Source organism: Amyelois transitella, chromosome 14 (assembly GCF_032362555.1).
Source record: "Amyelois transitella isolate CPQ chromosome 14, ilAmyTran1.1, whole genome shotgun sequence".
In the NCBI taxonomy this organism is placed as follows: Eukaryota; Metazoa; Arthropoda; class Insecta; order Lepidoptera; family Pyralidae; genus Amyelois; species Amyelois transitella.
Genome location: NC_083517.1, coordinates 3249831 through 3263668, shown reverse-complemented (window position 1 = coordinate 3263668; position 13838 = coordinate 3249831). Strand labels below are relative to the sequence as shown.

Genomic DNA, 13838 nt, shown 5'->3' with positions numbered 1-13838 from the left:
GACTCATTTTTAATTATGGGTGACTTTAACTTGCCTAATGTAGATTGGCGTGGCGATTGCTGCAGCCTGCAACCAAGTGGGATAACGGGTGAAGAACAATTTATATTTTTTAACACATTAGTGGAATGCAACTTTAAACAATTTAATTTCATTAAAAATAGCACCAATAATCGCATTCTCGACTACGTATTGTGTAGCATGGAAAGGATAAATATTACTTCATCTGCCAACGATCCTCTAGTACCAGAAGATCCCCATCATAAATCACTAGAAATTTATATAAACTTCTCACGTGATGGTATGCTTAAAAGTAAACCGAGATGTAAGTACTCCTTTGACAAAGCTAATTTTGACGTCATAAATTCATCGCTTGATGAAATGGATTGGGATTCGATTTTGTACAATAACACCCTAGAAGAGGCAGTAGATGTTTTTTACAAATATTTATATTACATTAGAGATAAATACGTACCACGAAAAATGTTGATATCACGCCTGTTTCCTTCTTGGTACACTTCACCTCTAAATAAATTGCTTAAGGAAAAATTTAAATATTTCAAGAAATACAAAGTATATGGAAATACAGCTGACCGTGATACATACCATTTATTAAGAGAAAGAGGTAAAAGGTTAGAGCAAGAATGTTATGATAATTATTTAAAACAAACAGAAGAAGCGCTAATCAATCAACCTAAATTATTTTGGTCATTTATAAAATCAAATAAGAATTGTTCTAATTCACTTCCTTCAGCATTACATTACGAGGATAATACCGCTTATACCGGTGAAGATGTATCCAATCTCTTTGCTGATTATTTCTCTTCTACCTTCCTCTCGAGTCCATCCAATACCAGTGTTAATAATTCTAACCCGCATGGTAAAGAAGATCTTCCATCTCATGGATTTTCTGTATGCGATATTGAAATTAATCCCGACACACTTTTCAAACTATTGAAATCTTTAGACGTTAACAAAGGGGCAGGACCGGATCACATTGATTCAAAATTCATTAAAGGTTGTGCGAGTGCCCTAATTCGACCACTGACAATCCTCTTTACTAGATCAATCGAAGAAGGCTTAGTGCCTAGAATATGGAAACGCGCTTTCATCACGCCTATTCACAAGAGTGGTAGCAAAAGTGACATAAAGAATTACAGACAGATTTCTAAATTATGTATTTTTATGAAAATATTTGAAAAACTGGTACACACTCAAGTTTATAATGTGTTATCATCATTATTCATTGAAGAGCAACACGGTTTCCTAAAACAACGGTCCACCACAACTAATCTTCTTAATTTTATTGATTTTGTTTCTTTAAGTATGGATGGTGGAGGCCAGGTTGATGCTATATTTACGGACTATAGTAAAGCTTTTGACCGCATTGACCATACAAAGTTACTACAAAAACTTCTTTTTGCGGGAATTCATGGCAACCTATTTAGATGGTTCACTTCATACATTGAAAATCGTTCTCAGGCTGTAACTGTTAATGGTTTCACGTCTACCTGGCGAAGCATACCATCAGGAGTCCCTCAGGGCTCTTTATTAGGGCCACTACTTTTTAACATTTTCATTAATGACATTAAAACCTGTTTTATTAATTCACACATACTTCTATACGCTGATGACATGAAAATCTATAAACAAATTGATAACATATTTGATTGTGAGCTATTACAGGAAGATCTCAGTAGATTAGACGATTATTGTGCAATCAATAGATTAGATTTAAATGTTAACAAATGTCTCAGTATATCTTTTACGAGAAAGATTAAACCTATTGATTTCAAGTATGATTTGAAAGGTCAAGAGTTAAAAAAAGTGGAAGAAATTCGTGACTTGGGTATTATTCACGACTCAAAAATGACTTATGAAAATCATATTAATCATATAGTTAAAAAATCTAATAAAGCACTAGGATTCTTGAAAAGAACCTGCTCCCAATTTAAGAATATCAAAGTATTTAAAATTCTATATTGTGCGTTAGTACGTAGCTCCCTTGAGTATTGCTCGCAGGTTTGGAACCCTAAATATAATATTTATGTGGATAGGCTTGAAACAATTCAGAAAAAATTCCTAAATTATGTGCAGTTTAAGACAAATTATTATGATTCAAATTATGATAATATATGTCGTAGGCATCACACCCTCCCTCTTGACATTAGACGTGGGATTGCTGATATTTCTGTGTTGGTTAAAATTGCTCAAAGTTCATTCGATACCCCTAGTTTGCTGGCGAAAATACAAATAAGATCAAGTAATAGGTCTACTCGAGTCCCTTCACTGCTTGCTATTCCTTCCAGTTTGACCAACTATAGGCAAAACTCTTTTTTTATTAGATCAGCTAAGGAGTTGAACAGGCTGGTTGTCTCCTCGGAGCTCGACCTTTTCAATTCAACACCCACCCGTTTTAAAAATTTTGTTACCAAATCTTGGTTTGACGGTTCTCATTCTGTCAATAATTAATATATATATAATAAGGTGCTATCTGGTACCTTCCATATTTCTTTCGTTTAAATTATATTTTTTTTTTTTTTTGTAATTTTATGTGTTAAAATTTCCAGTATTTTGATAAACTTATGCGAAAACATGTAAATGGTCTAAAGTAACTAAGTAAGATTTTGTACAAGATATATGACTGTATGTTTTCCAAATAAAATAAAATAAAATAAAATAAATAACAGTCTGCACATGATTTAGTCAATGCAAGGAACCATTCTGAAATTATAAAGAGGCAAACCTCACTTAATTACATCCAATGCGTTTGTAAAGAAATTAAGATCAAAAGAGATAATCTCTTAGTATCTGTGCAACCATCCCGTCGCGTCGTCTCATTTTAACTAGGACTTCCATGAAAAATAATTGAAAGTACAATAACATATGTCAACATATATGTTGTATCTAGTCGAATTGAAATCGTACATATATAAAGACTAGACTGGAATAAAAAAATATGCAATAAACAGCGTAGGTAAAACTGATTCTGGTATAACTGACGTAGTGCATTATGCATTTGACTTAGAAGCAAAAGAGTATAAAAGGCGTTATTTTGTTATAGTTCTTATGCTCCTGCGCATTAATACCAACGAGGTTTGCCACGTGCTTGGTATCTACGAGGTAATCAGTGTAGGTGCCAGTGTTTTATAGTCGGTTGATTGAAACGTGGGCGGTAAAGTGACGTCTTCATTCATTTAACTTGACCTATAAATTGGAGACGAAAAATAACCTCGCCTTTTATGCTTGCATTGTAAAGAAACCCGTTCTTAGTAGGAGTTCCTCGATTTTAAATACGTTTTAACGAACATGTGTTTTGTATGTTGGAAACTTATATTCGTGCTAATATCGGCATACATTTTGCAAATTGAAAAATTGATTGCGCGATTTGAAACAGCTTTTTGATCATTAGATAATCAGTCAAGCGTTGAACCATGCTTTCATACTGTCTAATAATATGACTAATAAACCGTAAAATCTGACTGTCTTTGAATCGATTTTTGTGAAATTTGGAATGGTACCTAAATTCTAAGTTGAGGGCAAGGTGATTTTAAGCAAACAAAGCCGCGAGAAACTCATTGTATTGATAGAAATGTAATTTTTTATTTACCCCCAACAAAAACATCAACAGTCCTCGATCATATTTATCTAAATACCTCAAGATTAGATTACCACCTAGTTTTACGAGGTGCATTTATCGTCCACAAGTATTTCGGTATCTCTCGTATCTCAGTAAGTAGATAAAACTTGTTTATTTTAAACTCATGTTTATACTGCATTGGAATTATATAACATACTATTTTAATTTAAAGGCTTTCGCTCGGGACTTCACTTTCATGGGAATGAAGATTTATCTCTGTTCCAAATTTCATGAGTTTTTAATCTATTCGTAAATAAGAAAAAAAATTTAGTATGGATATGTATGAGTATGACTTCAGTATATTTTTTTAGAATAACTAACACCAACGCCATCCTGAGAATGATAGCGGACAGGATGGACTGTCCATATGCACGTACATCGACCATTTTATTTTTTTATTTTTGTTACTAGCGTCACGATCAACATGTCTTAACTAGTCCGGGATTGCGGTCCTCTGGCCAAATTACAGTTGGACGACTGTTTAAACCTTAGTTAATATGTTATATGGTTTTAGTACAACCAGCTTAAACTTCGAGTCTCTTGACTATTGTCTCCTCTCTGCCAAGTAAGTGATCAAAATTTCGTATGTAATTTTTTCTCATATCGTCTCCCTCCGCTGCAATACTTCGACCACCGGTCTGCTCAAAGTACACATGGTATTTGATTAAAAAATAACCAAAAATGTCAGTCGTTATAAAGAATACAATGCAATTTGACCACTATAAAGGCAGCTGCAATTTGGGAAAGCGCACTTTTGCCGGGTTGCCGACGGGAAACGGAAACCAGATGTGCAACGAAGCGCAGTTAATGCATGGCACCGCCGAAATTGCATTTTTAGGGCCACACCAATTTGGGTATGTTACTGCGAATCGGCTTTAAGAGGGGATACTGCGGTCGCAATTTAAGTTTTTTTTTTTTATTTTACAAAAATTTTATTTCGTGCGTTTCACCGATTCGTTTTGGAGCGAATAAATCATATAAAATTGTCAGACTGACTTTAAAAAAAAATTGGCAAAAAAAAAGTTAATTTGGTAATTTTTTTTTTCAAGAAAATTGTTGGTTGAAATTAAGAAGTTTTAAAATGTCATAGTTATAAAAGTGAAATTGTTATTGCATTCAATATATGTTTTCTTATTCAAATACCTATTGATTAATTTAATGAAGCTATAAAAATATCACATTTCATTATTTTTGTCATCGTAAAAAGTTCTCTTCCTCTTAACAAGTAAACCGTATTGGCAGTTGTTTTAAAATGAAAATAGTAACTCGAAGCGTTGTGTTCGCAGAAATGGACGTAACTCACCATACAGCGCACCTGTTTCTGAAATACTGCCCCCTATTTTTGTGTTCCCATCTTTTTCCTGAGGCTTCGTTCGCTTAAAAGTAGAGTATTTCGTTTTATTTCGTTGTTGTTGCAAAATTAACGGAAACAGCCCTATTTTTTGTAATAAAATCCTTCTCAATGTTTGTCTCGTTATCGTCGTATTTTAGTCATTCAGCCCGCAGCATTACCCTGGACCACTGACCAGGACAATATACATACATATAATCACGTCTGTATCCATTAAGGGGTAGACAGAGCCAGTAGTCGTGAAGTTTGGTAATTACAGCACACAAAGAGATCCGATCCAAACGATTCCCCTAATAGTTCCAGTTTGGATTGCGACATCAATGGGCATAGAGAAATTTTAAAGTTTCAGATATCACCATTTTACTTTTTTTTTTCTAGCAACTTATTTTTTTTTAAATCGACAGAAGGCGGATGTTTTTGTGGCGGGATGCTACATTGTATGATAATGTTTACGCCCGTATCATTTGGAATGTCCTTGTAAGAATTTAATTTTGGTGGTTTTTAAATAATTAAGTGCTCTTTGGTCTAAAACTTTGTTGTTACCATTTATGACAATAAAAACTATCCAAAATGATACCTAGGTAAGAAATAAATTAAAAAAAATGGAGCAATATTATCCTTTTCGGTTACATGACCAAAAAATATATGTGCGTGTTTTATACGTTGGGGCTGTTCTTATAGATTTTAAGAAGAAAATTTTACTTTATGATGGCGAAGGAATTATTAAACGAGGCTGTTTTACAAAAGATTTTCGTTAATACTTAGTAAGACTTCTCTGAATTTACTTGGATCACAAGATAAACTATCTTGTTTTGTCACAACAGAACAAGACTGCTTTTTGTCAAAATTTACATAAAAACTAGACAGTTGAGCCGCGTAACCTCGGTTCGATCTAAGCTAGATCTGACACCACGCTTGGTAAAAATCGTGCGCAGTTTTTCGTCAAGGCCACATTGTCATTGTGTGAAACCGGGAAGTGTATAAGTATATACCAAATGACAATACTTGGTGACGTGTGGTTCCCGGCACCAATGAAAAAAATAATAAGTTCATCTCGTTCCAATTTATGTCGTAAAAGGCGACTAAGGGATAGGCTTATAAACTTGGGATTTTTCTTTTAAGCAATAATCTAGCAACCTGTCACTATTTCAATCTCAATTCTATCATTAAGCCAAACAGCTGAACGTGGCCTTTTCAATACTTTTGGATCAGGGTACCCCGCAAAGAATGTAGACGTGGCTATATGTATATATATTGTCCTGGTCAGGGGTCGACCCCAGGCTCCTCTCCCGAGGACTTAACCGGGACTAACGCCAGGAGGATTTGATTACCTAAAAGTCATTGAAAAGACGCAAAGTCACGCAATAAAATAAGCAAGCAGATTTTTAAATTTTTAAAGTGAATTTGTGAAATTAGGGAAGAATGAGAGAGAATCTTCGTCATCTCCCATCCTTGTCTCGTCCAATTATGAAATATTTTGCAATATTTTTTATCACTTTAAATATTAGTCACGTGCCTTTTAGTCATCATGTCTTTATTAGACTTAATATAACACTGCGTAATTTAACCTATAAAATTTTTATACCTAGGTCTAAATTAGGTTTAATAAAATAGGTATTTTTATTTGTTACTTAAACTTATTAAAAAATTCTGGTGGATTTCTATAAAATTTTGCAGTATATAGACTAGAGCTTCAGTAAAAGTTGTATGTCAATTCTGGAAATTTTCACAACGGCGTAGAGGTATTAATAAATCGCAATTTTTTTAATTTATTAATTCTAGGATACGAACATATTATTGTCACGTCTATATTCCTTTGCCTTTGGGGGGTAGACAGAGCTGTTTTGAAATTATTATAAATGAAATAAATTGGCATGAACGGTAATTATATAACTACCTATTTATTTACAGAGCATAATCCACAAATTTTTATATTAAGTATACTTAAAGAAAATATGTTTCTTTTGTTTTGTTTGTAAGGAACAAACTCAAAAGTTCTGAACCGAGTTTTGGTGATAAGCATTTAGACAAAAAAAGCCTGCAGGCAAAAGAAAGGAAACTTTTTTCCAAAAATCTCGCGGAACCGAATCCCAGCGCAAAAACTACGCACGAGTAATTATTTAAAACAAGTAGACAAATATGTCGCGTTTATAATAACAAGTTCATATAAATTTATTTACAAAACAGTATCTATTATTAGTAACACCGTAGTCATGAGTTATGGCGCCTGACTGACTCATTATTGCAATGTGCATGTAGGCTTAATGTAAACAATTTTACATTTAACAAGTTGGCTACGCATATGTAGCTTAAGAAGACATTTAAATAAAAATATTAAAATTTTTTCTGAGAAAAAAAAATTATATAAAGTATGTATAACATATTTTTTTTTTCTTTGTTAAACACGTCTTCTTAAATACATTTGCAATATTACTCTGCAGTTTATAAGTAGGTAGGTACTCTATTATATCTATTTATTTATTTTAATAGTATATTTATGTGCATCGAGGAAAAAAAATAAGAATAAAACTTAAAATAAAAAGAAATTCAGTACAGGGGCACTACTTATTTCTAGAGAAATTTCTTCCAGCAAACCCACGACAGGAAAGTGTAAAGAAAGTCATTGGCTTGTGTAGGTACATAAAAATTAAGATATAAACTTACATAAACTTACTAATATTAATTAACCTTAAACATTTTATCATAAAATAGCAAACATCAAATAAATAAACATACATGTACTACAATATAAATGAATAGTGAATGCGTCACGACACAACGACAGGTAGTGTTCTTTCACTCCCCTCTTAAAACATCCATATTCAATAGCGATAATACTCTATAATATCATAGCAATATCGCGACAAATAGTAATTGCCTGTGCTTTTTCCCAACTTACTTAATTATTACTTACTGGCTGTGCCCGCGACTCCGTCCGCGTGGAATAGTTACTTTGGGCATCATTGAAGCCCTCAAAGGTGAATAATATTCCCCGTTTTTTTTTTCACATTTTCCATTATCTATTCGCTCCTGATAGTTGCAGCGTGATGTAATATAGTCTAAAGCCCTCCTCGATAAATGGTCTATTAAACACAAAAATTTTTTTACGAACCAGTAGTTCCTGAGATAGGCGCGTTCAAACAAACGCTTTAGCTTAATAATTAATTAGTATAGATGCCAGTTTTCACCAACGATTCCAAGTTTTAAGTGTGACATAAAACACTTTAAGGTGAAAAATCTGACTCAAAACATAAGTACGTAATATTACAACACCAGTCAAATAATTGGGTATTTAAAAAATATCTGATAATAGCAGGCTAGCGCGATGCAGATGCATAAAAGCATCATCTGCAATGCAGAACCAAATAATTCAATACATTCAATACATTTTAATAAAACATGAATAATAAATACATTTCAATAAATTAATAAATTGCGCGTTAATGAAATTGCTCAATTGTCTCCATGATATTAATTATTCGCGGTTAAAAAATATGAATTATTGTGTATTAAGCAACGGTTATTGAATATTGACATGACGTAATAACTGGTAGGTATATCCTCAGGAGAAGACAGAGCCAACGGTCTCAAAAAGACTGAAAGGTCACGTTCAGGTGTTCATGGCTGAATGATGGAATTGAGATTCAAATAGTGATTGGGCCTGGTTACAATTGCATTAGTAGGATTTTGATGTAAATGATATATGTATATATAATCACGTCTATATCTTGCGGGGTAGACAGAGCCAACAGTCTCAATAAAACTGAAAAAAATGAGTTTTTAATTTAATAGTGACAGGTTGGTAGCCCAACGTCTAAAAGAAGAATCCCAAGCCTATCCCTTAGTCGCCTTTTACGACATCCATGGGAGAGAGATGTAGTGGTCCTATTCTTTTTTCTGTTGGTACCGGCAACTCAACTGCATACACAGCATTGTGAATGAATCTACTACAAAAATAAACAGGTTTTTGTCTATGATAAAGAGTTCCTGTCCCAACTTATGAAAACCTATAACAGCACTAAAGTAACTTAAGAAAGTTGTCATTAGCATTTAAATAATAAATAAAAGATAATAAAAGACAAGCCGCATATTTCACTTTTTTTTTAAACTGACCCGTAATTAATACCTACCCAATGACTTAAATATTTAATAGCTATAGGTTAGCCTACTATTTTTTACATCTTAAATATTCTGTCTACTGAATGTCCTGCAATGGTGCCTACCTATCTAAATTAAATAGACAAGAACCGGTTCCACAGCTACCCTATCTAAATTCAATAGGACCTGTTTGCTAGTCGTGCTTGGCCGTTTTTTAATGGCCACTCTAAGCTTGCTGTCAGTTAGCTGATAAGTTAATTCTTATGAAAATTACGGTCTATTTTTAGGCGAACGATACGAATAGGCAAGTATGCACTTTTATCAATACTCAAGTTTTTAAAAGGATTGCATAAAACATAGCTACCTACCTACTAGGTAGGTATTTTATTTTTGATATAAACTATCTTACGAAAAATTCAACACCTTTACCGTTCAGGAAGCACCTGTTAGTTTTGTTAACTTTTATGTAAAGCAACTGCATTTTGTTTAAAATAAGAATGTGTAGTCATAGGTACCTGCAATACAACAAATTTTACTTACCCGTTAGGTCACATTCTGCGAAAAGATTTTTCCTATCTCTTGTAAGACAATAACAAAATTATGCAAGTAGATTCTTATAAGTAAAAATCCTTACCTGATTCTATCGGACACGATCTCCGGCTTGGAGTTTCTCTTAGCTGGTGTGACGGCGTGCGATGGTGCGTGGGTAGGGCTGGCGGAGGGCTCGGACGGAGCGGAAGGCGGCGAGCAAGACCCCGAGCTTGACAGACTGAACGCCCTGGTGCGGCCGTCCGGCACTACCGGCGTGCGGCCCGACCTCGCCCGGCGACGCCTCTTCTTCTCCTCGTCAGCTCTCACGGCAGCCCCCGGAGGTGCCCAGTCGAGATCTTTCTTCAAATGCCCTCGTCCGCAACGACAACCGCAAGCTTTGAACGCCAAATCGTAGCCCTTCTTCGTCCACAAATTCTGATGCCTCTGCCTCTCTGACCACGAACGTGCTCGGCCGCATGACTTCAGATAAGCGAGGACGCCTCCTTCCCATTGCTCGAAGCACTCGCGGTGCATGTACCGGCCGGAGGCGCACGTGTCGTTGTTGCATAGCACGCGGACCGCATCTTCTATGCGCACCGATTCCCTAGGCCGAAGGCACTCTCCGGGAACGCAGCATCCGCGGACATCGTCTGCTTCCCGTTCGCCGGTGGCGCCTTGCCGCCGCGGTGCCATGCCGCGATCGACTTGAACGAAATCGAACGTTAGTGGAGAGCGCGTCACACAAGACACATGCTCGCCGGAGCGCGCGCGGCCGACTAATAACCGCGATCAACGAAAGCGAAATTTCAAGAGCGCAGCGTCGCGCCGCGCCGCCGCGCCATCGCCTGCACGGCACGCGGGCCGGCGGGGCTGACCTTGCGGCGCGCGGGGCGCGGGGGTGCAAGCGAGGGGCGGGGCGATGCTGCTGCCGCGGCGGTGGGGAGAAAGTGCCCAGCGAATTTTCACTTTCGCGCGGTAGCGGCAGCGACAGCGGTAGCGAAATGGTATTGAATGACCAGCGGAGTGACCAATGGTCAGACAGCACTATGATATTATAGGCATGAGCGTGGAGTGGCCCGCAGATTTAAATTTGAGTTTATACAGAATACCTACGCCTAAAAAAGGGGTGCCATCCGATCAGGATTCGATGGAGTCCAGGAGCGGAAATGTTTCTTAAATTATTAAAGGAATGAAAGTCAAAACATGTCATTCTTATAGAAGAAAATAAAACCACACCCATTCGCACCGTGTAATTAGAATAAAGTAGCAAACAAATCACCGTTTAGCTATCATAGTAAATCATTATAAATTGCATACAGTGATACTATCAGACTACAGATCGGGGTAATTTGTCTTCGCCTTAGGACTAGTTAGCTAAATAAATGAATCTAGTCTATAATTCAGAGTTAGACAGGCACTTATGTAGGTACACTTCAATTTTGTCTCTCTCTGGGTTCACTATTGGGAAAGATCCCAATAGTGAACCCAGTTGGGTTGGTTCAGTTCCTTTAAATTTACCAGAAACTATGGCATTTTTAGCTGGTGGCTCAAAGGTGTGTTGTGTTTTTTGATAAATCCAACAACATTTTATAATTACTTAACAACTGTTTCTTCACCAATTTATCAAACTTATCAGAAGGACAATATAAGGTTTCCCTTTTCTCGGAAATAAGTTACTAGTACAAAATTAAAAAAAATATATGTTTGATGATATCAGTCAAAGTGTAGTTAGTTTAATTAGTTATTAATCTAACTACACTTTGTTGTATTCAGTCATCAAAGAAAGGGCTAGTTATTTATATTAGACTGTTGCACAAAATTTGAAGACTGTATAAAAATGGTTAAACCTAATTCATTATCCAACACCAGTTCACCTGAATTGCATACTGAACATGAGTACCTATTTTAATTTCACCACTAAGCATTGATATCCACAAATAAAGTCTTCCGAGATCAAGAAATTTAATATTCCAGAAGCAAATGAGGAAACTATTGAGTTATTACAGCAATAGAATTAATTATAAGAAGACCTTGCAATTGTGTTAAAAGTCAACGACCCTAAGTAAGTACGTAATCGTTTATCTTATTTAATCTTGAGGCAGAAGGTTACCAATTATTATGCAGTGTCGTGGTCACGCAAATCCTAACAACTGAGATGTTATTTCAATACCATAAGTAAACAATACTCAACAATAAAAAAAAACTATGAAGTTTTTAGGAAGTAAGTTACATTTATTGCCTTTTTATTATAGGACAATATCACCAAATATTGCATCCAAAATTTACAAAAAGAATCAGTGTCAGACTAAAATTGACCATACAAATCCAATAAATCGTTACATAGTTTGTAATATGTTACGTACATTACGTGATGCCTTTTATTAACGCCGAGTTTTTAAGAAAAATCTATATAAGTAGGCAAGTACTTAGTTAGTAAATAATTCTTTATGACGTACATTCACTGGGGAGTAATTTTTATACATGATCAAAATGAAAATAATAAAATTATTTTTAATTAAAGAACGCCTAGTGTTGACTTAAATTATGAAAATGAATTCTTCATTAACGTTAATTAGTGTGTACAGTGCTGTCTGAAATGATTTTTGACAAATTAATGTCAATGTAGCTTTAAAGCACTTATTGAAATAAGGGAATCTTTAGAGTACCTACAGTCTTGAACAAAATTGGCGTGTGGTTCCCGGCACAAGGGCTCATAAACTTGGGATTCTTCATTTATTCGATGGGCTCGCCATCTGTCACTATTTGAATCATCAAGCCATCAAGCCAACAAGCTGAACGTTACCTATCAGTCTTCCAAAACTGTTGGCTACGTCGTGACTATATGTATCTCAGCATTGAATGACCGACTTAGAAGAAAGAAGATGTCATTCTAATGTCATTTTTAAGTGCAATCAAATCTGGACACCTTGTTATAGAGCTTCGAAACTGTATTACGACCTACTTATGTGGCGTCATCCAAATATCAATAAAAATCACATAAAGCTGAAAGACGACATTCTCTTTTCTATTGTAAACTAGCTGGGCCCGCGCTTTTGTCCGCGTGGAATAGTTACTTTGGGCATCATTGAAACCCTCAAGGATGAATAATTTTCCCCGCTTTTTTTTTCACATTTTCCATTATTTCTTTGCTCCTTATAGTTGCAGCATGATGTTTTATAGTCTTAAGCCTTCCTCGATAAATGGTCTATTCAACGCAAAAATATTTTTTTAATTCGAACCAGTAGTTCCTGAGATTAGCGCGTTCAAACAAACAGACAAACAAACTATTCAGCTTTATAATATTAGTATAGATTTAACAATAAATATAAATTCTTTTTCACACATTAACCATGAAACGAATTCGTAATGGATATAATGCATTCACGATTATAATACACCAATGGCCATTCAGAGGTCACACGTAAACTTGATTTGACAAAAGGGATGCATCTGAATCAGAAACAGGTCACAGTTAAGAACGAGTATACTATTGGGTCTGACCGGGTTTGAATCGGCGTTCAGGAGTTTAATTTACACATATTATATTAATTTACAATGTTCAATTTCATTATTAAGCTATACCTACGGTTAAATGAGGCCTTTTAATCTTTTCGAGACTGTTGGCTCCGTCTACCCGTAAGGGATAAAGACGTGATTATATTAGAAATGTACCTTGTGGTTCCCGGCACCAATACAAAAAAGAATAAGTCCACTCCATCTCTTTCCCATGGATGTCGTAAAAGGCGACTAAGGACTACTCCTTAGTCGCCTTTTACGACATCCATATATAAGCCTACGCTTATAAACTTGGGATTCTTCTTTTAGGCTTAGAATTGAGATTCAAATAGTGACAATAATTGCTAGCCCGTCTAGCAATTATTGTCACTATTTGAATCTCAATTCTATCTTAAAGCTAAATAGCTGAACGTGGCCATTCAGTCTTTTCAAGACTGTTGGCTCTGTCTACCCCGCAAGGGATATAGACGTGATTATATGTATGTATGAGTTTGCGTGCACCACCTTAGGCCTCATCTTGCTTACCGCCAGGCTGATTTAGGTGAAACACATTCAAATATTATATTAAGAAAAACGTCAGCACCGAAAAGTACTAGCCTTCGCCAATGAGTTAGTTATCTATCGAAGAGTGCAAGATAAATATATTAACTGCTATATGGCGACATAAGACATAACCCGGCTTGGATTATGTTTGCACATTTATTT

At 35.6% G+C, this 13838-nt stretch overlaps 1 protein-coding gene across 1 annotated transcript in view; it reads right to left on the bottom strand.

Moving 5' to 3' along the window:
- The window catches only part of LOC106130894 (headcase protein), a 67399-nt gene extending 56926 nt beyond the window's left edge, over window positions 1–10473 (bottom strand). Inside the window, exon 1 of the mRNA XM_013329834.2 lies at window positions 9721–10473. Coding sequence (XP_013185288.2) covers window positions 9721–10310 — 590 coding nt within the window. The 5' untranslated portion in view covers window positions 10311–10473. The remainder of the gene's footprint in view (window positions 1–9720) is intronic.
- Between the last annotated feature and the right edge of the window lie 3365 nt (window positions 10474–13838).